This window comes from Strongylocentrotus purpuratus, unplaced genomic scaffold, assembly GCF_000002235.5.
Source record: "Strongylocentrotus purpuratus isolate Spur 01 unplaced genomic scaffold, Spur_5.0 spur5_scaffold_16, whole genome shotgun sequence".
Classification (NCBI taxonomy): Eukaryota; Metazoa; Echinodermata; class Echinoidea; order Camarodonta; family Strongylocentrotidae; genus Strongylocentrotus; species Strongylocentrotus purpuratus.
Window position 1 is genome coordinate 5,458,161 of NW_022145601.1, and position 27,912 is coordinate 5,486,072.

At 39.0% G+C, this 27,912-nt stretch overlaps 1 protein-coding gene across 3 annotated transcripts in view; it reads right to left on the minus strand.

The window, feature by feature from the left end:
- Nucleotides 1-1,031: 1,031 nt before the first annotated feature.
- LOC100888674 (serine-rich adhesin for platelets) overlaps nucleotides 1,032-27,912 on the minus strand; it is a 32,712-nt gene continuing 5,831 nt past the window's right edge. Inside the window, exons 1-9 of one of the 3 annotated variants that reach the window (XM_011662670.2) lie at nucleotides 23,773-24,342; nucleotides 22,999-23,102; nucleotides 17,856-17,965; nucleotides 10,200-16,095; nucleotides 8,598-8,692; nucleotides 7,269-7,641; nucleotides 6,043-6,432; nucleotides 4,914-5,489; nucleotides 1,032-4,407 (exon numbers count right to left, since the gene is read on the minus strand). In XM_011662670.2, coding sequence (XP_011660972.2) covers nucleotides 3,608-4,407; nucleotides 4,914-5,489; nucleotides 6,043-6,432; nucleotides 7,269-7,641; nucleotides 8,598-8,692; nucleotides 10,200-16,095; nucleotides 17,856-17,903 — 8,178 coding nt within the window. In that variant the 5' untranslated portion in view covers nucleotides 17,904-17,965; nucleotides 22,999-23,102; nucleotides 23,773-24,342 and the 3' untranslated portion in view covers nucleotides 1,032-3,607. Of the gene's footprint in view, nucleotides 4,408-4,913; nucleotides 5,490-6,042; nucleotides 6,433-7,268; nucleotides 7,642-8,597; nucleotides 8,693-10,199; nucleotides 16,096-17,855; nucleotides 17,966-19,144; nucleotides 19,437-22,998; nucleotides 23,103-23,772; nucleotides 24,343-27,912 lie in introns of those variants that run through there. The other 2 variants (XM_011662671.2, XM_011662672.2) reach the window with 2 other exon arrangements.

Here is a 27,912-nt window from a genome sequence, read left to right on the forward strand (position 1 = left end):
CATCTAGACATCTAGCATATAAGTATTGGTGTGTACTGCAAGGTTCTAGAATCATCAAAATGATAAGAAATTTGGCCCAGTCTTGGTAAAGTTACAAGCACTGTACACAGAAATTCGTATATTGGACTACCGGTATACCAACATGTGGCAAAAAAAAAAATCTGTTCCGATTGTTATGCTATTACATGCCATATTTAGAATATTAAGGCATTTGAAGAGCCATGCTATTCAGGAACATTTTTCATCTGATGTTCTTCCACACTTGCATAATAACAATGATAACGCTCACAAATTATTTCGTACATCTTCCCAGAACTCAACCTTCTCTTTAAAGAGAAACTATTACATTGCTACACAAATATCTTAAAGAGGTTCAACACTAACTGAAGTCACAAAAGATGGCACAATCGAACCTTTCTATAAGGCAGGCACGACCATGCAATTCACACTTATTAAGAGTGGCAATTAAACATATATACAGGTGACTATTGGTAACATAACAATATGATTCAACAATAAAGCTTACACACGCCATTCCTAAATCTCTCCTCTCCCTCTCCATGTTTTTCTCTCTTCTTAAGCCCCACTGCACTACTTATAGCTACTTGCGCCCTCTATACAGCCAACAATGCCTAAGCTGTACCCGTTGATGCCCTTTTTCTCATGTTGATTGAGAGTTGATTTGATGAGATAACCACCTGCCAGTGACCTTGCAGGGAGGTCTAATCCCTCCTGACCAAACTAATGCAGAGGGGCTTTAAATCTTGACAATTTCCCTGGCTCACGAATCCATGAATTAACATCTGAAAACTTAAAAACGCTTTACTGTCTTGGATAGTACATGGCCTTTCATAATCTTAGACCAGTAAGTTATGAGACAAGTCAGAAGAAACATATTACCTTGTCATAAACACATTCACGGAAATCGACTTCAAGAAATCAATTTTAAACAAAGTAAAGTTTAGATATGTACGTCTGGAAGGTCTGTAAGTACTCAAGTGATTTTGAACTTTGTGACAATTTATGAGTGGTCCATGGTCATCTTCATATCTTTAATTCCCTGCATTACGAAAGTAAACATTGAAAGTTGTAAATTATCATTTTGAAAAGAGCAATTGCCAAACCCAACCTGGTGCCAAAGCCCACATGGCACATAATACTTACAACAAAAAAACAATAAAATCTTAAGTTTAAGGAATGATGTCAATTTTTGTCATACAGAATATTTTTAAAACAAATACCCTATGGCAATTAACCATTTTCACAGGAATTCTGTAAGAATGGATTTTCATGGAGACTACTTTTCTCACATAAGTGACAAAACCCTTCCTAAACAAATATAAGAATAATACTGCAGCACGTAGTGGAACACATAAACTGTGTCAACGACCTTGGCAAGTTGAATTCGGCTGTCATCAACATAATCTTAATGATTAATCACAAACAATCTGCAATGTGATATATCACTATCTATAAATAACATCAGCATATCAAGGTTTAATGCGCTTTATAATGTGCATGTATGGTACTGATACAAAAATAACATCAACATAATAACTTAATACATAGTACTATTTCGAACATCTCAGTGAACTTTTAAACACATCACCATGATACAAAAATTATCCCCAGACAAGAATCTTGTTTATTCTTGGGTCTAAGTAAATCAAAATGACAGATATACCTTGACATCCAGGAATGTGCAAAACTATGAAGTAGCATGATACGGTGAAGAAACATTAGGAGTACAGTGACCACCTGTATAGAGTGACCACCTGTATATAAAGACCACCTGTCTACAAAGACCAATTTTTTTTGTTTCCCTTAAAAACGGTTTTTCATTGAAACATGCACTACACGAACCTGTACATAATGGTGGTCTTTATAGACAGGTTTCATTGTATTTTGCTATAATTGAACAATGTTATAATAGCGTGAAATTATATGATGCAGTAGATGCAACAAATTATTAGCAAAGGCCTCTTTCTTTCCCTTTCACTTTTGGGGGCTTTGGCATGGTGTGCGAAGAAAGCAGAATGAAAGTTTTTTTCACCACTTTTGCGAGTGACCCAGAATCATGAAAGGTACATGTCACAAAATGGATGAATTGAAATGTTGAACTTAAAGTTCAACATTTCAATTCATCGATTTTGTGACATGTACTACAGTTATGTTATGAAAGTTTCTGGTGAAGGAGTGCAGTGAGTTCATAGAACTTTAAAATGACACTTATGAATAAATATTTACAGCTTTTGAGTTATAATATAAGCATTAGAGGTAAACAAATTGCTGAAATGTAGGAATACAAAAAAATGTGCCTGTTTTATTCCATGCAAAGAACTTTGGTTACATGTCACGCACATGGGGTTACAAAAAACATCTGCTTTTTGCTTGTTAAAATGAAGTCCCAAAATTGTGTTAAACATTTGCAATTTACTCATCTGAGTATATCATAATGTACAAGGCTTATTATTTCTTGTTATAACCTATCTTAAATCTCTGAAAAAATTAGAAAATTCAAACACACACATCAGTACAAACAAACAGAAATGCCCTTTCTTGTTTAGTTGTATTATATTCTATACACCAATGGCAGTGATATCAAGTCTGATAATCTGATATGAAGACATACATTGCTCGACATTGCTCAACTGTTGTTGTGAGCTGAAATCTCTCATCTAATTTACTCCTTTTGTTTACTGATATACTCAAGTATGGCAATGATTTGGAAGACTTTTTTTTTCATGAATCTCATATAAAAAAGAATTCTTTTAAACATTATTTGAATCTTACTGAGAATTCACACTAACGAAAGAACTCTTTGAAAAATAAGACAAGAAGTTATTAAAGTTTAACAAAAACAAGTGCAAAACAGTTATCGCCCAAAACTGGCAAGTATATGTTATACAAATCAAACTGCATTGTAAGACCTAAACTCTAACAACCTATCTTTTCACTGAAAATTACTGTTTCAATTGCTACATTTATCCATTTAAACCACATTAAACAAATAATGAGACCTGTTAAAAGTCTTAAGGAATAGTTATACGCTTGAGAATGACTATGATACAACTGGTTTGGAAAAGATACCTTTGCAAGTAACAACAATATCTCCAAGTACTGATAGAGACTAGAGGCCTCACAAGTTTAAAGGCACAGGCATAATGAAAACGTCAAGGTTAACATGTGATTTTATCAAGGTGAAATTTTATCAAAGTGTGATGATACTCTAATGGAAAGACTCATTTTGCATATTCAAATATTGACTGCTTTCAGTGGCGATGATTAAAACTATTGCTCCAGGATGACCATGAAGCTGTGGAATGCCCTGGCAAAACAAGGTCGAGCGGCATAGCATAGTCTCCAAATTATCGGGAGGTAAATGTTTTAACCATGACCAGCAAACAATCATCAATATTCGATTTGATATCAACTAGGACCCTTGCAGGGGTCTTTACAAAAAGGATGTGTGATAGAACACGCCCACTAGAATTCATATTTCTTCTTGGAATGATAACAGATGAGATTTTACAGAGTGCGCCGTTCACTATTCACCTCCACCATTCATAAGATGTGCGTGTAGTCAGTCGTGCACTGTATCCTTGTTTCATACATGAAATGTTAATGTAGAGCCCTGGGCAGTGTAATAGATAGTTTTTGACTGATTATTCAGATCGTTACTGTACGTCTGCGAATTGACAGGAGTGAGTTGTAGGGACGTCGATGGCTGGGTCCACTGGGTATTCGCAGGAGTTGGTAACGTCACATTCCTAGCAAGGTAGCCAATGACAGGACCAGGGATATTCCCTGCAGGTACAGGCTGTCTGGGAAGAGAGTTGAGTGTAACTCCAGGGTGTCCTGAGATGACATTGGCAGACACGGTTGTGATTGGATAAGGGGTACAGAGGGGAGGACTGTCACTGAACCTCCGCTGTTGAAGCTCCTGGTTGAGGATGAGGGGGTTAAGGAGTGACTGCAGTAGTGGTTGCTGCACCTGTCGTTGAGCCACAGGTGGTACAGGGACAAGACTGACCGGGGGCTGGGATGCAACAAGAATCGGCGATGCGGACTGGACACACGTTGCGCCCTGCGTATTTGAGGAAGATGGACTCGCCATGGGAATATTGATCAGGTGGTTGTTGGGAGAGATTCCGGAAGGCACGCTGCTAGACGTAGAGTTGATGATATTATTATTGGAAGCTATGGTTTGTACAGTCCCTGATAAATTACCACTCTGATTACGACAACTAGAAGGCACTGGCTGGGGTCTTATCTGCCTTTGTTGCATGGTCCGACCAGGAAATTCTTGGAAAGTAGAACCGTTCACTGCTCTTGCTGCTGATTTTACAGGAGGGACTCCGTCTGTAGAACCATACGTTTGTGATGAATGTCTCTTCCTGTTCCAAGCTATGGAAAAGGATAATAAAGAATAAAAAGCAAGGTTTAAGATATATTTTAATGTACCTTCAGTATGTAGTCAATCAGAGGTGGGAAAAGAAGCAAATAGGTCTGTTGAGAGCCAGAAGGGCATTAACACTTAACACTAAGATGTAACACCCTTCTCGCTTTTAGCAGATGATATACATAATCTATTATCTACCCATGAGAGAATAGGCATAACAATGCAACATTTGTAATATGACTTCTAGGTCAAACGTTTTCAATCAATATCTTATTTCAATATACCAGATTTTAATAAATATAAGTCTAAAAGCACAGTAAGTACACATAATGTAAAGCTCAAAAGACTGCAGAACAGGGTAACAGTTGGGATATATAATCAATTACATGCAATAAATTCCTTTGCAGGTGAATCTACAAACACTAGTATATTTTATAATGTGCTACGTATTTGTAAATAATGAACGAACAGAGCCACAAGTCTATCGGACCAACTTCATTGACATACTTACATTGTGCTTGTTGATAGGATGGTAATGATGAAGCGGGATGGGTAGTGTTCAGAGCATTTCTTGCAGCTGAAGCAGCTGCAGCGGTGGCTGCAAGGGAATAGACCTCAGAAGGCGTGCGCTGTTCCTCTACTATCCTTGCAGAATCGAGATCAAAGCTACCAAGTCCAGACGGTTCCAGCGTCGGACAACTCTCCTGTGCTTCATCTCGCAGTGAGAAAACCCTCAAGATGGAAGGCATATCGGAGAGATCGTCCGCCTCTGAGGCAGAAGCAGTTGATGTCTCTGGCACTCCCAGTGTTGCTGCCTGGTAGCCAGTTGCCGCAGGAAATTGATCCTCTGCAGAAGCCATTGTCGAAGCAGAAGCAGTCACCCTGAGAGGTGCAGAAGGAAGACCCTCTACAGAGACAACTGCTGAAGAACCAAGATCCCCCTCTGAAGCGGATGCTGTTACAGACGAAGAGGGGACAGTAGTTCCAGAGCTGGAAGGTTGTCCTTCATCTCCAGAAAGGGTCGATTCTTCCATGACCTTCAGTAACTGCATCCATTCTTCACGAATATCTTTCTCAGAGAAGCTTCCTGAAAAGAGAAGAAGACGTTGTAATATGTCTTTTTCTATAGCATAGTTATCAAATAAATAAAGTTTGTTGTTCTTTATAGCTATATTTTTATCCGGCTTTGGGCAAGCTACTCTGTTAAGGCACTCAAAACGGCCAAAGGAATTACTTCCTACCAGGTATCCGTTAACTTCACCTTTGTAAAGAGTGGCAAATGTAGATCAATGTCTTCCAGGGATCAAAAATTAAAAACTACAATGTACTTATCCAGAGGACCACAACACCTCTAAAATATTCTAGTTGCATTATATTTTATTGTATCTAACAGCTATTTAGATAGGCACTTTGATAGAGCAGAACCCGATTACTGATCAGGCTGCACTTTAAAAAAAATGAAATAAAGAATAAATTTGATTTGTCTTCATTGCACATGCGCAGCATCGTCCAGAGAATAAAATCATGTTCAAGAGAGTTCTCGTTTCAAACTGGCCGGAATTTTTCATTCTATTAACAACTTCACATGAACATGAAATAAGCTCTTTCAATCAAGTAAGAATTAAACACATAGTTCTCACCATCCCATGGAATGTCATCGGAAGATTTCCTCCTCCTCCTAGACTTGTTGTCCTTGTTTAATTTGCCACTTTTGGACCTTGACCGCTTCTGTTTCACAGGCTCTGTTCCACACAGCAATTGACGCACAAGGGGATGATCCTCCACAGTGGTTGACCACCCAGAGTCCATCGAGCCGCTACTTGGCTGAGCATCCACTCTCTGGCTACAAGAGTTTTCATTACTTGTAGCAACAGTGGCACCACAGGAATCTTTGACCGTTGCGCCCGCCGAGACAGCATTGGTTGGATCCATATCTGGCTGGTAATAGAAGTTCAGACTCCCCATGGTGTTGCCTCTCGCACCCATCAATGGTTCATTAGACAACTCCAAATTGGCTGCCAAGTTGAGAGCTGGAAGTATTGAGGGGGGGGGGGGGGGGTGATTTTTGAAAGTTAAGATTTAACATATAGATAAAATCGATAAGGACTACCAAAACCTCTCACCTTTCTATTTATTCAATGTGTAATCATTCTGTACAACTACACTGTCTGAAGGACCTTTACTACCAGGCCTCTTGGTACAATATTTCGTTCAATGTGTAACCTTGAAACAGAAACTGGTGTAATGCTTGAAAGACCATTACAAGAGGCCTTCACTCTGAATATGACGGACAAAGAAAGCGGACAAAATATACAGTTCCTCAGGTAGACAAAGGAACATCCCTTCACTGCTATTATGTAAAAAGGTGAATATGCATGTGACACCTGTTCTACACATTTTTACATAATAGCAGTGAAGGGATGTTCCTTTGTCTACCTGAGGAACTGTATATTTTGTCCGCTTTCTTTGTCAGTCATATTCATGGTGCTTGCCATTTTGCATCATGTAATATGTACATATTTCTGTCAAACAAGCAACTATTATGAACACATTAAGACTTGTAATAACTACCATACAAAGATTCAGTATGGAATCCTTCTGTAAATCACAATTTCTACTGAATTGCAAAAAAAGCAATGTGGCACAGATGCAGTGCATTCATATTATGTCATGAAAATTTCATATATCTAATATAATTCTTAATTTCATGTGAATTCTGCAAAATTTTATTGAATGCAACAGTTTTTATTTCATAGTACAGTCTACAAAGACCACCTGTCTATAAAGACCACTTTTAGTGTTTCCCTTGGGCGGTCTTTATAGACAGGTTTGACTGTAAATAGATATTTCTGACTGATTAGAGTACCTTTGGTAAAGCTGATATCACCCGGCTGGCAATCAAGCTGCAGCTCCTTCTGCGCCAGCTCCACCATGGCCGCATTACGCTTCCAGTTGTGGTCGCATGGATACGGGTTCAACTGCTGGATGCGAATCTGCACAGCCTCTGGGATGGGAGGTCTCTTTAGATTCGTGTTGGTAATGACACGACGCCGCTTAGAACCACGTCTTGGTTCCTGGATGGGCTTGGATGGCTGAGGGGCTGCCTCCGTAGAAGATGACGACAATGATGACGACAACGATGAAGACTTCTTGGAGTAGCGAGCTTTGTGGTTGATACTAACAGTGCTTTTTGGGAGATCCAAGCTACCAACAGATGCCTTTCTAGCTAAAATTCCAAGCTACGTATAAAAAAAAAAAAGGAAAAGAGGTTTATCTTGATGCACAACTGACCCTATATTATACCAACAGTGTTGTAGGGGAAATGGCATAGAGTACCAAAGCTGTGACGTCATAAAAATCTATTTTTAGAATTTCTCAATTTTTTATTCACATTCCGAAAGAACATCAAAAATAATGTCCAAATGTCGAAAACCAATTGAATATGTTAAGTATTGGCTGAGATATGACCATCTGAATAAATATACTCCCTATAGGAACTCAGTGTTACATGTATATGCTCTGGCTCCTAATGGTTAGGAGCCAGAGCATATTACACTGAGTTCCCATAGGACATATATTCATTCAGATGGTCATATCTCAGCCAATACTTAACATATTCAATTGGTTTTCGACATTTGGACATTATTTTTGATGTTCTTTCGGAATGTGAAAAAAAAATTGAGAAATTCTAAAAAATAGATTTTTGATGACGTCACACTTCACCACTCTATTGCTGCTTCAAATAAAGTAACCCCTCCAAATAACAAAAGAAGAAAATGATCTTTATCAAGAAAAACCAGTATTATTAAAGTGTAATTGTTTGCATCTATAATATTGCAGTTTGTTGTAGACACTCTCAGTCATTGATAAAAGTTAAAAGCCTTCGTCATGAAATAAACTATGGTCAAAGCATGGCATGATCATCCTACCTTGTCATAGCCATAACAAAAGTTTAACACAGAAATTGTTTAAAAACAAGATCCAGATAGAACGCTCAACATTATTCCAGAGTGTTATAATAAGAGTCTAAATGTTGATTTCCATTAAGATTTGAAAGGAAAAGTGCAATATGGCTTTTATCCAAGTTTTTCCTCATAAATGATATAAATGTACACAACGTACCATTAATCAAATTAATGTTTTCTTACATTAATTTTTTTTCTTCAATGATTTTAAAACAGAAATAGCAACATACTTTTTGTGTAAGGTCCAACACAAGTTTAGATAGACTCCTGGGATGCTTCACCTTTTCTGCAGAATTCTCCTTGTTTGAAGGTTTCAAATCTCCACCTAATATCAAATAACAAAACAACAAATAAATGAATTTGATGGATTGGCAAATTATGCCAGCAAGGTTAATATTCCAAGATTTCTTAAATATCTTTATGAAAATGTATGTACCTATGCAATGGATATTGCGAGCTGTCATGTGTAATTACTGTAATAATAAGTAGCATTCACTTCATAATATGTAAATTAATGTTATCACTTGTTGTAATGTCAGACAAGCATCACACAAGATTTGTGGTCATTAAAGCTAACTATTAAGAAAGACTAATGTATGGAATGCAGTTAATATATACATTGGTGACAGGTAAATTACTCTCCAGCTGTAGCAACCAGTTCTAAAGTATGTGAATATTTATCCCTAGTCTTCACGTGGCTTTAACAAAAGACTAGCCAAGTTCTCAAATAAAATTGTATTTGCTTGTAAGTGATTGAATGTCAGAAGTCAGCTATTTGACCTTATTGATGCTATGCCTGGAAAATCTGACCACAAGGGCCTTAATTCACAAAGGAGGTTTGTGAACAAACATCCTTTGTGAATTAGGGCCTACGAGTCTGCCACAAGCATACATGGGTTGTTAAAAAGCAATGATTATGCACAAGGTATGTATACAATTTACATTCGCTGTGAACAGCATTAGTTATAAAAGAAAGGGTCGCATACATCACTTGTTGCTATGTTTGGTAAACTTTGAACAAGAAAAGGGGGGTCATTGAGAGCTACCATTGTGAAACAGGTGTGCAATATGTTTGCAAAGATGTTAAGGGTCTGTCTGGTAAAGGTCAAACATCTCATACACAAATTCAAGACAAGTCAGGACAAGAGAGACCCCCCCCCCCTCCTCCATCCCTTCTAAGAGAAAGGCTGTTGCAAGGGTCAAAATTTGTGTGCATGTTGACGAACCATATTATTTAGCAATTCCTAAAAAATCTGATGTCTTTGCACATAAACAAGTTGTTGCTCCATTGAAAGAACAATACATGTATCAAAGTGGAAGTTCAAAGGCTTTTTATAAACAAAAGTGATTTGCTGTTGTGTTGTTGTGTTGTTGTTGTTGTTGTTGTTGTGTTTTTTTGGGGGGGGGGAGTCTTTGTTTTCATTATCAATTCTGTTGGTTTAGTTAATGAGCAAGTCCAAGTTAACCTGTCCACATACAATGTACCATGTATAAACCAAACACAACTAATATTCTGGTTTATCTGAAGGTAATAGTCCTGTAACAGCTTGGATTGGACACAGTATCAAGTACATGTTGCTTTCAAAATGGATCTATGTTTATAATTCCACACCAAAGGGACACACATGACCAAATACAGTGGAACCTTCAACCTCATTATAAAGAGTTCTGATATAACGAGGTATCTGTTGTAACAAGGTGGCTTTGCTAGTTCCAGCTCTTTATATTCTTTTGATTTTTTACCCGATATAACAAGAACATTTCTATAACAAGGTTCTACTGTTCCTTGGACTTACTTGCTCGAACGTGGAAAATCATTAAGTTCAACTTACTAGGAGTATTTGTTCCCGACAGGGTGTCCTTCTCTGCTGCAACACCAGGTTCAGATCTGACTTTTATGTCAGTTTTAGCAGGCCAAAGATTTGCAGCATCACTTGAAGAACTAGTCTGGGGTTGATGATCCTCCGAAGTGGCAGATGAATTAATAGCAGTAACTGCTAAGTCTCCTGCTTCAAATACCTCTGAAAGTTCTGTGGTGGTTGTTCCTGCCTTGACAGATGGTGATCCCTTCCTGTCAGCATGAACCTTGGTTTCACAAGGTACAGAATCATCGCTTGAAGGAGCGGAGCCTCTGGCAGGAACAAGATCCTCAACTTCACCCAGAACTGCTCCGACATTTCCAAAACTTTCTTCCTCCAATGGAGGATTTCCACCGCTTGTCATCAAACCTTCTTCCAATGAACCTTGATCCATTACACATGTAACCGAGCTTGAGGACTCTGCACCATATGCAGGTGTATTTGCTTTAGATGCAATGAAACTGTCAAGGGATGTGTTGACACTGTTCTCTGTAAAGGCATTGTCTTCGAGTGGACTCTCCACTGGATCACATGTAGTCGCATCTTTGAAGAGTTCATCCTCAGATGGTGAACCCTCATGAACCATAGTCTGCTTGACAGGGTCTAACATTTCTTCGGAAGCATCATGCTCTGCATTCCGCTCTGCTTCGTCAAGTTCATCTGATGTTAGATCTTCTGCAGCATTGAGGCTTGTGTCTGCATCGCAGTATGAATTGACCTCATCTGAAGTTTGAGAGTTATCATGTTTGACATCGTCTTCTGATAAGTCTACTGCAGGATCACCTGGGGAAGCAGAGACTTCTGATAAGTCTACTGCAGGATCACCTGGGGAAGCAGAGACATCTTCTTGAGCATCTTGTTCTTGGGCAGGATATTTGGGAGGACATTTCATCAGATCACAAGCTTCCATATCTATGACAAGTTCATCAGATGTTGAATCCTCATGAACCACAGTCAACTTGACAGAGTCCCACTTTTCTTCGGAAGCATCACTTCTGGATGTAGTGGTATTAATTCCTGCAGGGTCATTCCCTGCGAGAGAACACTCTTTCTGTTCACATGTTATCTCATCACTACAGAGCCCATCTGATGTCGAGTCTCTAAGTTCATTATTCTCCTGTGAAGAGTCTGTTCCTGCTACTACTACAGCATCATTTTCTAAAGCATCCATTGCATGGAGTGGACTTTCCACCTCACCACATGCATTCACATCTATGACATGTACTGAATCCCCATCCTCTACACTCTGCTCTGCTTCATCAAGTTCATCTGATTTGAGATCTTCTGCAGCATTGAGGCTTGTGTCTGCATCACAGCATGAATTGAGCTCATCTGAAGCTTGATAGTTATCCAGTTTGACATCGTCTTCTGCTGAGTCTACTGCAGGATCACCTTGGGAAGCAGAGGTTTCTTCTGGAACATCTTGTTCTTGGGGAGGATATTTCATTAGATCATATGCTTCCATGTCTATGACAAGTTCATCTGATGATGAATCATTACAATCAACACTCCACCCTGGTGGGTCTAGACTTACATCTTCACTATCCCTTAGGGAACCGCTGGTATTTTCTGAAACATTTTGGTCTTGGAGAGGTTGGTCCATCTGATCACATGGTTCCATGTCTATGACAAGTTCATCTGATGATGAGTCGTTACGTCCTACATCCTGCTTTGATGTGGCGAGAAGCCTCTCTGATAACTTGTGATCATCACAATCATTGGATATGGTCGAGACATTTTCACAGATGATGTCCAATTTAATATCATCACAGATCATGTCCAATTCAATATCATTACAGTCTAGTTCCATGTCTGCATCAGGTGTTGTGTTCATATCAACAGGATCATTGGACTTTTCCTCTGTACTATCTGATACACCCTGGCTCTCTGAAAGACTATCTCTGACTGATGGAGTATGCAGAAGTGTAACATTTTCCAATGCAATGGGCAAGACTTGGTTAACAGATGTCGCTGGGGCATCGATTTGGAGGCTCTTAGGACTACCCTTTTCAGACCCCTTCTTTGAAAGGTCAGGGGTCCCGTTCATAAAATCCTTGGAACTGGGAGTGCTTGGAGCTACTGTGGACATAAGTATCACTTCATCGGTTTCACTACAACAGTCAAAGTCAACCACTTTAGGTGAATCCTTTTTCTTTGTTGCCTTTGAAGATGTAGGGTTAGTTGGGCTGCTTGCAGAGGGTTTAAAAGCACCAGCTGATATTCCCTTTCCCACCGACTGATCCTTCGATACTTTGTTTCCAGGAGATTCCTTCCTTGTTTTCTTGGGCGGCAATGAGGAAACCACTATCTCCTCATCATCACTTATATCAAGCTCTGAGACTTCACTAGTTTCTGCATTTTTAACAACCTGTGGAGAAGGGCTTTCAGGTTTACTTAAAGAGTGGGTAATTACTGTGGAATCCTCTGGACTTGCAGTCATATTAGGCTCAGTTTCCTCTGTATCACTGCAACTGACCACTATCTCCTCATCATCTCTTAAATCAAGCTCTGAGACTTCACTCGTTTCTGCATTTTTCACAACCTTTGAAGAAGGGCTTTCAAGTTTGCTTGAAGAGTGGGTACTTACTGAGGAATCCTCTTGACTTGCAGTCATTTTAGGCTCAATTTCCTCTGTATCACTGCAACTGACTTCATCTACTACCATGTATGGTGAGCAGATGTCATAATAAGGAGAGTCTATGTTCTCATACAAATCTTGGCACTCTGTGGCTGGCTTTTCACTAATTTCCTTCTCCTCCTCCTCCTTCCCACAACTGCTTTTAGTTCTCTTCATCAATTCCTCAGAAATCTTGTCAACTTCTAATGGGGTCTCCCCCGAATCCGCTCCAGTCCTCTCGACATCTTCTGTACTTCTCTCTCGTTCCACAGGCCCTTTGTTAGCTTCACAGTTTTCCACAAAATCAGCAGGACTTTTCTCAGCTTCTTCCATGAACTCCATTAATACTACCGGAGTCTCTTCAAATTCTTCCTCGCTTTCCATCAAATTATCCGAAGCGTTCTGATATTTTTCTTTGTTAACTTCCATGTCTTCTAGCTCATCAGCAGAAGTCTGTTCTACTTCTGTCATGGTTTCAGCCTCTTCTTCCGGAGACTTCTCCTTGTCTTCTGTGTTTTCCATCGCATATCCTGATATCTTCTCATTTTCTTTACTTTCCTTCACAACTGCTGAAAAAGTCTCCTCAATCCCTTCCACTTCTCCTGACAAATCTGCTGGAACCTTCTCAAGATCAACAGAAGAACTCACTTCACAACTGTCATCCTCAAATATACTCTCTGTATTTCCTCTGTTGGGGTCCTCATTGCTTGCCAGAGTGTCTTGAGATGAAGAAGGTGTTGATTCTCCATCTGGTGACGCTGGCCTCTCCATGAACGGTATATCCTTGGTGGACTTCTCAGCTGAGGAAGCAATTGAACTCCATAACTTGTTTGATTCCTGATCTTGTAAGGATGAACCATCAATGAAGGGTATCTCTTTGAGCGATGTCTCTGTTGGCGATGCTATTGAACTCCATACCTTATTCGATGTCTCCACTGAGGAGGCAATCGAACTCCAGATGGATTTCTCCGCTGCCTTTGGCACACTGGATAATTTCACAGACACATTGGCATTAATATCAGTCTTGTCATCTATACACAGTGGGTTGCTGTCTTTGTTTTCCTTATGTCGACGGGTGGAGTTCATCTTGCTAGAAACAGTAACCTCTCTCCGGTCAGAGTAAGAAGACAGATTAATCTTTATCAAATTGACAGACAGTTCCCTTTTGAATAGAAAGTTGCCACTGTAAGGATCCCAGATTTTGTCATCTGAAATAACAGGGTCACATCTTTTTCCAACTTCTTTGCCAGAATTCATTTCTTCACTGTTCTTTCCTTGCAACAAACGCTTTGTTATTCTGATGTCTATTTCACAAGAGTTCTTGTCTGGAGAATCTGGAGACAAGGGACGTCTCTTATGACGATGGTTCTGCAGAGCGCTTATTTCCTCTACTGTGGAAGAAACGACGGATGACTGACTGGTTGATGTAGAACTTACATCACATTTTACTGGTGATACAGGTAGGTTTTTCTTATTATCTTGATGCACCTGACTTGAAGACTTCAACGGAATTCTTGTCAGGTTTCTCCCATCTGTCATTCTATTTGCACAATCTGCAAGAGCACTGTGCTGTCTTTTCCTTGAAAGAACTGGAATGGACTTGCTATTTCCCAAGGCATCTGTCATGTCCTTCTTTTTCTTTGTTAATTTGTGAGTTCTCTTATTTTGATCATCTTGGAAGTCTTCTGCATCTGAAGAATCAGACAGACTGATGTTGGCCTTTCCTTGTGGCAATGAGAGAGCAGAAAAGAGGCCTGTACGCCCGGTGGAAGTTCTAGCTGGCATCTTGCACTTTAATTTGGATTTCTCTTCACACCCACCACTTTCTTTAAGCACATTCCCAGTCTTTGCCTCATTCATTAAAGGATTTGGTTTCTGAGAAAGAAGCATTTTGATTTTCTTTCCTTTTCTGGAACTATCTTTGCATTTCTTTTTGTGAATGGAGGATGAGGATACCTCTACTACAGGTCGACAATGATTTAGGTTCCTTAAATTCTTCTCAGCTGCTCTATGATGCTCATTAACCAGAGAACCAAGGACCTCTGGGACTTTTCTTCTGGTGACGGGACCTTTTATTTGTCTTTCATGTTTCCTCTCTACTTCAACTGTCCTATTAATACTAACTGGAGTGGAGGTGACTCCTCTTTGTCGTGTCCCTTCTGGTTCTATCGCTCTTTGGTAGCCAACCTGACTGATATTGCTGGTTGCATCCATTTTCTTTGGTACAACAGTGTTCTTTACTTTGTGGGTGAGTTGATTTTGTTTCAGAAGACACTCCGATTGCAGCAAAGACCTCTTCTTCTCGGATACTTTCTTGGCGGTGTTTATGCCACCTTGTGTAGCTTTCAATCCTCCACGCTCACGAGAATCTGCTACTTTATCTCTTCTTTCAATGCCCCTTAGAACAGGTTTAACAACAAGAAAATTTTGGGAATCTGCCTCTTTCAGTATTTTCTTTTCAGATCTAGATACAAGTTTCTTTCTCATAGACTTCCGTGTGTCCACTTCTTTCACTATTCTGGTCATGCTACCCTGCGCTGGTTTCCTTCTGATATACTGATGTGACTCTGCTTCTTTTCTTTCTCTGTGAATGGAATCCTTTTGAAGTTTTGTGGCACTGCTCTCCTGGGGATTTCCTATTTTATGTTTTATCCCGACATCTCCTGGTGAAGATCTTGTCCTTTTATGTTCCACAGAGTCTGCCACCTTGTCTTTTCTCTTGATACAGCCCTGCATGGGTTCAAGTCTTTGCATCACCTCTGATCCATTCACCATACCAACATCACCACCGTCCTTGAAATTCACTCTCATTCGCCCTCTCGTCTCCGCTGATTCCACTGTCCGATTAAAACATCCTTCCGCAGATCTTGCATCACTATGTTGCCTTGTATCTTGCTTTCTGAGTATTCCTCTGATGTGTCCCTTCCTTGCTTGTACCCTATCTTTTCTCCTATCTTCCGCTCCTTTCACATGTTCCTGAACATCTCGGTTTTTATGAGCATTTCCATAAGTACAGTCTAATTGCTTTGACAAAGAACCGGTCTTTGCTTTGTGCGCATGGGGCATAGAGGAGCTCAATCCTTTACTTAGGGATGCTGTCTTCACTTTCTGTGGACTGATGTATGGTTTGGCCTTCACTCGGTTCTGCTGTTGATGGAACCACATCCAAACATGGGCTGACATCACTTGCAGCTGAGATGAGATATGATCTACTTGATTCCTGCTAGGTGTGGGATTGATGTCAAACCAGACCTGGCAATGGAACAAGAAAAAGATATCAATCTGTTTAACAAATATCATATAAAAAGTAGATAAAGGTGACTCAATCTCCAGTTATGACAAATATCAGACATGTAAAGGACAATAATACCACTACATTTTGCACCCCTAATAATGTAATGAGTTCACCTTTTACTTCTTGCGTAAGTGTGGTTGGAAACTCATTGAACTGAATTGAACTGAATTGAATTGAATTGAATTTATCGATAGATTTGTAAGTTTTCATACAACAGAAATTATATTTCCATTGATTGAACAATAAAAATGAATGAAGATCATGTCAAAGCAGAATAACAGAAGAACGTTTGAAGTCGAATGAATATTGATGAAAGAATACAAAATTGAGGTTTTCTGCGTACAACAGAAAACCCCAAATTATGTATCATTTTATCAATATTTTTCTTTAAACACTTTTTTTTGGGGGGGGGGGGGAGGAAGGGGGGGGTGAATCTTTGCAGAAGTGTGTCTTAAAGGTACTATGTCCCATTTGCAGGCCAAAAAAATGAAAAAGGTAAATTCCAACTGCATTTGAAAGATAATACTAATTTAGAACTTCCCTAAAAATGGTGGGGCTTGAAAATGTCTTCAAGTGGGAAAATAACGACTATTAGTTGTCAAATCGACTTTAGGGCTGTAGAGCCCAAAAGTAATAGTCTTGATTTTCAGACAATTGTACCGAATGGTCATACGTTTTATGCTGCGCGCAGATTCAATCAGTTTAATCTTTGCCATCACAAGAAGTGAGTTATTGATATAGACAAATGCTCATGTACCCTTTACAATTCTTTTCATGTATGTTATTACCAAAGAAGAAAAAAAGCCAGTCAGTCACTCAATAGTGTCTGACAGTGAAGTCTAGCAAGTAAATGGGTTTCCTCGCATAATTTGAATATGAGGACCCTGCTAACATTTAAATTTCACAGATAGGACATACATGACATTCATAATTCATGCAAAGTTCTACAGCATTTGAGGTTGGCTGCAAAAGGGACATAGTACCTTTAAAGACACCCTCTTTTCACATCATGATACCATTAACATTACAAGTGAAATTGTGCCAACAAAATTAGGGCGAATTTAGGGCTCCCAACACTTTAGAGGGCTTTAAGACTTACATGTATCAGAGTATAACGGGTTACACTTTTTTAAAACATTCCTTCCAGCTTTTATTCTTATGTTTAGTTTTGTTTACTCCCTGTTCCTTTCAGTTCTCAGAAAATGTATAACTCATTTGTCAAAATGACCATCTTGACTTCTTCCCTCATTTTAGATTCTACAGCTTTAAAGGCCAAATAAAACACATTTTTTTGTTTCTAGTGCCTCATAATTTTTCACGCTCTCTCCTATTTCCCTCAGTTACTTGACATTTTTGTTGGACATAAAATGTAGAATCAGATCAAATGTAAGCATTGAAGGTACAACATTATTCAATGTGTAAGAAAATATGAAAATGTCAGTTAAAATTAAACCAACAACATTCTATCTCTAGAGAACCACCAATTGTTATCATAATATCATGGAATTCCCGCTTCTTCATTTTCAAGGAATCTGGACAAGAAACTGATAATAACTTTAACGACTTAAGATCAAGTTTTGTACACTACATGTACAAGTACATGTACGTGTATCAGGGGGTTCAGGAAAGATTTATGTCAATTAAATATTAAACCAATCTATTCACTTGTGTCGAGGTGATAGGGATCGAACATACAAATCCACTCGTAAATACTTGCCTTCAATCTTTCCACCTGGTCATTATCAAAGTTGGTTTTGGTTGCCATGATGATTTCTAATTAATGTACATGTAGTACTGACTGATCATGTAAAGGATTGGAGAAACATTCTGCATGGTAGAAAAAACGAGAGAAAATCATATTAGTCGAGTGAGATGACCCAGTCAATGACCTCAACAGTCAACACCATTTCGAAATGTAATATTATTCAATAATTCATAAAGGGTTCCCCCCCCCCCCCCCCCCCGGCTCCTGCCCCCTTTAAAAAGCAAAATAAAGTAGCAAAACAAAAAGGGGGGAAAAGGGCAAGAAAAAAGGTGGGCAGTAAAAAATGAAATGTCTTTCTTGATTCAGTGGCAAAATTGGTATAATTTCATCCACTCTTCAAAATGATAGAGCAGGATGTGGTGGGGGAGATGGAAATGTAATATTTAAATTACCCCTCAAGGCCTCAAAGGCTTTAACAGGGATTGCTTTTGCTCCTGTTTACAATAGACCACACAATATACCAACGTGCTATTGCATCACCAGGAAAAGAAAGGTAGTACGGAAATATTCCAATAATTGCATGAAAGAATGCAATTCTTTTGTGAGCATGTGCTGAGCTGGTGAAAGTTACATAGCAATGTCTCTTGTTAGCTCACTAATGATCGACAGATGATGTCACAAGATGAATGGGATCTGGAGCTTTATTTGTGGTCGAGCTTAAAGGCCCACTGCACTACATGGTAGCTACTTGCTCCCTCTATATAACAAACAATGCGTAATCGGTGACCATTGGTCCCCCATGATCCTCTTTTTCTTATGTTAACTGAGAGCCGAGTTGATGAGATAACCACCTGTCCAGTGACCTTGCAGAGTGGTCTAATCCCTCCAATAAACTAGTACAGATAAGCTTTAAAGCTTATCTGCCATAGTTTACTGGTCACCGATTAGTCATTGTTTTCTATGTAGAGGGAGCAAGTAGCTACAAGTAGGACAGTGTGGCTTTAAGCAGGTCTGAGGTTATTTTTGTTTAAATATTCAAAAATCTATAAAATATATTTAGATGTTTGAATAACAAAATATGGGTTGTATGCAGCCCTGCACATCAACATGAACAAACTTATAAATATATAATTGGATGTCACCCGATCTTTAACATGATTTATTAACTCATCCGATTGCTGTTCTCTTTAAGAAATCAGCAGGATATTACATTTCCTATCTTCCAGAACTTTCTTGCCGCTTTCTCACACCCACATCACAACATGCCGACTCTCACTCGTTGAAATCGCGGTAGATCTTACTTCTGCATGTTGATGGCATTGCAAGTGGTCCATCCAAACTTCCTGGTCCTAAATAAGTTACCAGAACCTGGCCTGTCTAACCATATTTCGGTGTGATCACAGGAACCGAGTTTGGTACAACAAACTGCACTGACCGAACATTCATTCCATGTTGTTCATATTTAATGCCAGGAAAAGCGACTAAATGAAATAGAGTATCAGCAAAGTTAACTTCTCGTGTGGATTTAAGAAATTGAAAAGAAATTCTGTACGCAAATACACCTGATCGGCCGTCTTGCGCACACCACTTAATCCGCATCTATTGTCACTGAATTTGCATAATGCATTGAAGCACCTACAATTATTTGTGGTACCAATTATAAACGCAACATTGTGGATGCAACGGACGAACTCGACTCACAAAAGGAATTAGGAATTTGTAAGGAACTGTGTAGATAATTGTACTCGAGTTTCATTGAAACGACCTCAGAAGTCGGCCACTATAAGCGCGCATAGACTTTACAAGTCCATCCCCGCTTTCACACACGGGAAATGTTTTTAAAAGCTGATTAATTATAAGAGCTCTAAACTAATCAGCTTTACATACAACATCATTAACACACAGAAAATTCCGGTGCGATCAAAACATGCAGAGATCTCGCATACTGTATGAACATTACGGAACCAGCAACAGGTGAATATTCTCACAATTTCTGAGCCAAGAAGAAAAAAGAAACAAATAATTTGAAATATGTTTCCCCTCAAAGAATAAGAAGGATTAAAGGACCTTGCATTCTGCGCGTACCAGGGATACACAGATGTAAACCCTAGAATGTTTTCTAATTTTTGATGATTCTTCAAAGAAAAGAACTTATCGGTAATCAGTGTTTCAAATTCGCCGTCTCTACCATTGAAGAGAATCCAAAGAAAAGAACTTATCGGTAATCAGTGTTTCAAATTCGCCGTCTCTACCATTGAAGAGAATCCAAAGAAAAGAACTTACCGGTAATCAGTGTTTCAAATTCGCGTCTCTACCACTGAAAAGAATCCACCTTGTTCATGTTGGGACGTCGGCAAACCTTTTTACATGTTAGTACCGGGGGCAATTTTGGATGAGATGTGTGCATAAATTTGAATGGCGCGGTACATTATCTGACCTTCGGGTCAGTGGGTTTTCCCAGTCCCTAAAAATAAGTTGAGGCCTAACAGGAAGATCAGTATTGTATATCACCAAGCAAGGAAAAACAAAGTGTTAATACGATCTGGGGGGGGGGGGGGTGTCTTTTTTTCTTCTCAATATTTGTTCCTGTCCATCCTCAAGTTTGAATTCACTGGCACCTTTTTTCGACCACGAGGTTTGATCTATTCTTACGTCTCGGTGTGGATGGGGAGGGAAAGAGGGAGAATTGCAAAGCAAAACCCTGGAGTGTGTCAATTATCGGCGGTGGTTGGCAGCCAGAGAGGTGACATTAATCTCCGGAGAATATGTAGGTAGTTGTAAGCAAATAATCCCGTGGAATTTTAAAGGCGATAAGACTGCTGAGCGAGTTTGTTTGGTGCAAGTGGTATTCAAAACAAGGAGTTGGATGTCGGGGATTAACATTACATTCACGCTTGATCTTCTTACTGGAGCTCTTAACAAAACGCTTTTTTTAATTCCACGAAGAGAAGGAGTTTGTATAGCCGTCAGCCTAATTACTCCTTAATCATACAATGTGTAGCTCGGGTGCCTTGCAGAAGAGCATTATTCCAATGCAATTTACAGCAGCAATCACAATCTAGCACCCATTAAAGATAAACTTGAGTTCTGGTAATGCGATTGCATTGTGAAAGAAAAGGTGTGGAATGTATCAGAAAAGTTGATCATATAGCACGTAAGTAATGGTGTGTAATGCAAGGTTCTGGAGTCATCAAAATCATCATAAATTTGGCAGAGTCTTGGTAAAGTAACAATCACTTACACAGAAAGATGTATATGGGACAACACACATGGTGTCGGTGCTAGTACTACCCTTATTTCCTTATCTTTCTATGCTCATTACTCAGCCAGTATACATTTTCTTCCAAAATTGTTTGGCTCATGACATTTATTTGTAATCTTGATCATTCAGTGCAAGTTTCGTTAGATTATGTGAGAATTCATTTTCTTTTTTTTTTTTACCAGAACTCAAGTTTTTTTTCCCTCTACAGGTATGTGGATATTTTGCCATCTACATCATGTACGTCACACAACTTTAGTTTAAAGGGATAGTTGAGTTCTGTTTTCAGACCGCAAATGCCTTCAAGGTGCATGGTTATTGCTCTTATTCTTATCTATGACATTTATAGTGCCCTTTTAGAACCTAAAATTGCTATGAAGGTAATTTTAGACCCCAAAATGTGTGAAATTTAGCCAATACGATCATAGAAATTCAGTTCCACTTTCAAAAAAACATGGTGACCGTTAATTAATTATTTAATTAAAAATATCAATACATGAGCCGGCTTATTGTGGGTAATATAAGCAACACGAAAATGCCAACAAAAAAGCCAACATCGGCATACGACGTAAAAAGGCATTATTTCGTTTTTTTCAACGGTTTTTTCAAATTTGTCAAAATATCGAATATTTGTGGTGGTACACAAGTATTAGAAATCGTTATATTTCAGCCGTCTCGGAACCGATCTTATCAAGCAAAGATGATTTTGTCATTTAAATATTATGTTCTTTCAAATTTGACACTCGGTTTTTCATTTTCTCACAAAAAAATTAGTTTGTGTAGTGCCCTCTGCAACAGAACTCAACTATCCCTTTAATTGTACCACTGAAAGGTGAAAAGGCCTAAATCGTATTTGTGGGAGATGAAAAAAACGCACATTTCATGTAGGACATACGATTTCAAGAGAAATGAACGGTGGTAGTTATTTTACCTGACTGCTAAGAAAGCATATATATGCAACCAGATGTCTTGCACTTCAAGAAAAATAAAGACAAGTTACATAAACTTCAGATTCAAATCTTAATTTTAAAAAAACACAAATTTCCCCTGTCAGCACAGATAACTCCGATAATTATGTCTGACGTCTACATCTGAACCCAACGTGGTCAACGTCAAATGGAAATCCCCCCCCCCCCCCCCAAAAAAAAAAGGGGGGGGGGGGTAATTTGCGATCGGTCAGTGCACCCTCCTAATTCCGGTGATGATTCTTCGCAATTTCTTCGTAAATCTGATGACCACACTTTCCACTACGGAGTACACATTCCGCATAAATCATTGATGTTTGCCAGTCCACACTTGTTTACATACTCGAAACAAAAGGCAGCTTTGTCCAGTCCCGACAGATGACGCATCCCGGTTTATCCATCTTCCTGACCAGTAGTACATGTCTAGTCTGCGTCCACAGACTCTAATGTGACACATTATTAAACTACAACCATGATTTTCACAACATCGTCAGCTCAGCCTTGCATAAATTAAATTCTGCAATCAGTCTCTGCCATTCTCTGGCTGTGTCATGACTAGCTATACCTGGTAACAATTACGTTGTTCAGTACAGAGGGAAGTCTTTCTTACAGTTTATCCATATACAAACTAGACAAAAAAAATAGAGACATCTGCATCCCTGCTCCCCTTCCTATGCCAGCCATGTGGGTTGGGATAAGTTGACGATACGTTGGCATTGTCAACATGATCATGAAACGATTTCTTGTTAAACCGAACTGCTCAACTCTCTTTACCCAACTTCTTTGACTTTTATTCAAAAATGTTTCACAAATTAGACATTGTGAATAAACAATGAATAGTGACAAAACAGTAAACAGAGACTGTGGAAACCCCTCCTCCCCTCAAGTCTAGAACCTGACATACACGTACAGTACATGACTATGACCTCACCTTGGAGCGATGAAGATGAAGAGTCTCATGAGAATTCGTCGGAAAGAAAGCTGGTGAAAAAGTATGAGCTGAAAATGTGAATTTATGATGATGCCGCCGTGTACCTAGCCTCTTGTCGATGCCCTCGCGCTGTTGGAGTCTCTAAATTCTGACGAGCGAAGCGAGTCAGAGAAACCGAGGCGCTTGCGCGGAGGGCCTCTTGACAAGTGATCTGAATTTCTTATGTTTTACTTTGTTTGGCGAATATTCCGACCCAGCAGAGTTCGGTGAAAGTCATCCAATCAGAGAGAGCTACTATGACGTAATATCTACCGCTCTGTGCGAATTCCCTCCGTGAGAGCGAGACTGGCCGCCTAGTTGTAGTCTGCAAGCACAAACCCTGGTCAGTCGTAAAAGAGAGTGTGCACTATAAGACTACCATATGCCACGTACTATAGCTGCTCCTGACCTATATTGGTACAACCAGTAGGTACCAGTAGATAGCTGGGATAGGCTTCTCTCAAGGCACAATGATTTTTTGATACAGTGTCAAATTAGGGTTTGTGCTTGCAGACTAGCCTAGTTGGGCAATCCCGAACACACACGTACAAACACACAATCGCTGCGGTCTAGACATGCATAATTCAGTAGGAAATCGGGTCTCATGAATATATAATTCAGATCACTTGTCAAGAGGCCCTCCGCGCAAGCGCCTCGGTTTCTCTGACTCGCTTCGCTCGTCAGAATTTAGAGACTCCAACAGCGCGAGGGCATCGACAAGAGGCTACCGTGTACCACGCTCATCACAAACTCATCCAATCTGTGAAGTGTTTCCGACTAACCTGAGAACGCCGACTGATGAGAACGGGTCTTATAGCCCAGTCAGTTCGGAGAACGGATACCATGTGCGCATGGGCAGACAAGTCACATACAATGTAGGAACATGCTGAATTATGCACCAAGTTCCAAATGGTGCATTCCACATCCAATGCCCAATGATGCACAGGAATTTCCTTTTTATCTTCTTCACCTGATTCTCCTTTGTTCACTGGCTTCAAAACGGAAGGCAAATCTTTTCATCATGTTTATGCCAAGAACTTGTTTACTCAGCTCGCAATGTCCCAATAGCCACTCTAAACAATACACAATGTTTAACAATTTTATGCCTCCTTCTTGAACAATAGACCAGTTTACGGCTAGCACATGTCCCAAATGACCCCAAATAAGATCTTCAAAACATGAAGAGGTCCCACTTTGCACATTTTGAAATAATCACTCCTACAGCGACGGAGGTGCTACAAACAGTGTGTGTAAATAGCCTTTGTGTCCCCGTTCCAAAGAATACTTCCACTTGTGTATCATGGAGTGCACTGCTCGTGCATAAATGAATAATGATTACATAACTTTCATGAGCACATGTCATGTATATTGTCTCCAGTGTATTTCACGATTTGTCCTGCAATGACCTTTATCTGCTCATGCTCAGACTGCAGCCGTGAAATGGCTGATTTCATGGACCTTATTTTAAACGGCAGAAAAAAGCATCCGAGAGTCTTTTCCAACCATGGACCTACTACGAAATAGGTCCATGGTCCGACATACATGTACATGTATGTACCAGGGAGAGTACAGGTGTACATGCATGTACCCACAACCACTGTATGTAGTGTATGGAAAGTGAGTCCACCCATAGTGATGTTATATTGCATAACATGTGAATCAAAAAGATAGTAACCATGCATCACTATGAACATGACAGACAATGAAAGCGGACAAAATATACAGTCCCTCAGGTAGACAAAGAAACATCCCTTCACTGCTATTATGTAAAAATGTGTAGAACAGGTGAATATGCATGTGACACCTGTTCTACATATTTTTACATAATAGCAGTGAAGGGATGTCCCTTTGTTTACCTGAGGAACTGTATATTTTGTCCGCTTTCATTGTCTGTCATGTTCATAGTGCATGGGGCTCGGAAGAGAAACGTTCATAAATTGAAATGCAATAGTAAAGAGGTCTATTCCGTACATGCCTCTGCGAAGAGCGGGATAATGGAAAGTGTCGGAAGGAAAAACAGTTTCGTCCGAAATCGTACTAGGACCTTGATGTTGACAAATTACTAATTCGTATCTTAACTTGTTACAATAATTGTGTACACCAAATACCGCACTATAATTGTCACAGGATTTACATATATCCCGGTCCGGGAGTAAATGATATCAATTCTGAAATGAAATGAAGAGGCTGGTCAGAATATGTGTTTACTGTGAAGCATCATGTATAGAACTGATCTTTAATAACGATAAACATACAATAACATATTCCAATAATGAGACTAATTACAGCTATTTACAAGTAATACGGATTGAATTATATGAACACGAATTCATAAAAACAACATTGGATTTGGCATACACTGTAGCATATTACTGCTTAACGTTAAACCTGAACATGGTTAACTGTAATGTATAGACCAAGGTGAACCAGTTAAAAGTCGTCCTGTGTCTTTTTACACAATTACCCAACTTTTTCTAATATCCCGACATGTCTAAAATCGCAGTAAGTCAGTAACCCTAAAATCCTTTCCTGAAATAATACAAAATTACTTTCTCAATTCTAGCAAAACTCTCCTCTATATGCAGTGACAAAAGTATAATAAAAGAGTCTAGAGACAAGGAACATATTCTAAAAAAATCACACTCGGTCTTCAAATATAGTTAAAGAGGGAAAAACAGGATGAAAGGGAGTAAAAGAGAGAGAGAGAGAGAGAGAGAGAGAGAGAAGGGAAAGAGAAAGAGAGAGAGAGAGAAACTACAAATTCATAACAAACTCATTTATCAAGATTAGAAACTTGAACTACGAACCCAAATTCTCTCTTTTCCACGATATTCTCTAATTTCTCCAGTTGGTGGACTACCCCTGAGTGGGCCCTGACCAAAAGCCATTTATAAGTCATAACTTGTCACCAGTTACTTCTGATAAAGACCAGATCGAGAAACTTCTCCCAATGCACAGACTATTGAATTGGTATCAGGATTAACGTTACTACTGTACTCTTTTTGCTCCGCTGGTTAAGTGGGGGTATGAACTATAGTCATTATACATATATCACATTAAAGGTAAAGACCAGTATTGGAAACGCCCCAATTTCAAAAAATGAAATGGAAGCTCTCATTACCAATCATGTGAAAGAATATGTTTTGAGTAATACATGATGATAAAAAATTTGCCGGGAAACCGCCTACTAATTCATATATTTGGTAAATTTGTTTCTCTCATGGTCTGTGAGAGATATAGGGTAGTCCCATATACATCTTTCTGTGTATAGTGCTTGTAACTTTACGAAGAATGGGCCAAATTTCTTATCATTTTGATGATTCCAGAACCTTGCAGATGCTAGATGCTAGATGATCAACCTTTTCTGATCGATTCCACAACGTTTCTTTCACAATGCAATCGCATGACCCTAACTGGTCTTTACCTTTAAGCATAGTAGCATACATACATACATGTACATGTACATTATGAGGTGTGTTTACAATAGTTGGTTTAACCTGACTTAATATGAATATATAAAGATTTACTACTTCCACTTTATAATCAAACGACCATAATTAATTTTTGATTATAATCTATATGCTTCATAAACATAACCAACACCGTACAAGATACATGTACATGTCACGTAGACAATTAAGCCTGCATCTCTCATCAATATATCTGGTTTCATAAAATACACTTTATTGGTTCTGATATAACTAATAACATTCACTTCATCATGTGTTGCAGGACAACAATGTAATATAGCAATGGAATAATAATAATTAACTTAACCGACAAAAATTAAAGAGATTAAAATTTAAAAGTTGTATTTTCTTACAGAAAAGAAATGAAGAGGCTGGTCAGAATAGGTGTTTACTGTGAAGCATCAGGTATAGAACTGATGCTATCAGGCAGAAACCACTGACATGACCAACGCCTTCGATTTAGTTTCATTTTTGGAAGAAGGCACAACATGGTTCACCTCTTCTTGGAAACAGGAGTTGGGTTTCTGCATCATTGCAGGAAGCACTGCAGAGTGTGCAAACTTTTTAAGATATACAGGTGTGTAAAATATGACAATGATAACACGTCAAGCTACTTTGCCTTTTTTCTGTAGCCCTCCTGCATCTAATGTGTTAATGCATTAAATATATTTGTTTAATTTCGTTTATTATCTAAACACTTAAAATATTGCATCAAACCATATTGTATGATGAAAAAAAGAAAAGATTCAGAAACCAATAAATCAAATCAAATCAAATCAAATCAAATATTACACAAAATTTTGAGGTTGGCCTAATTTCCGGGGCCTTAGATGTAGATTCCATAACTCTCCTTCCTTTTCCTGTTCCTCTTCTTGCCACCGCTGGGCCGTACATGTACGTACATGTACATGTAGTTCGTTAATGGCATTAGAAACGTAGGCAATGTAGGCCCTTCATATTATGCATGCATCACATTTTAATGTATTGCGAAAATGACTAATTTATATATATTCAGGATTCCTCATACGTCACAAATTTACTATCTACTGTGATCAGGAAAACAGATTATGAATAAATTCACACATTTACCATTGATCTTTTCCATGCAAAATTAAACACTTGGATAATATTATAAGAAATATGTAAACTTAGTTGCAAGCAACTGGATAGTTCGATAACATTGTATTGAAATGTCAAGTGCATGTATAAAAGCCTACATGCACTTCAATAGGCCATTTTCGTAATGTAACCAAATTTAGTGCATTTCTAAGTCTTTGTGAAGTGCCTCAATAGGGACTTTTAGATTTGCGTGGACTGATACGTGTGACGTCCTTTCAAGACAGTGCATTAAAAGGACTTCGATCGTAGCAATCCACGTTGTCGTTCGGCAAATCTAAAAGTCCCT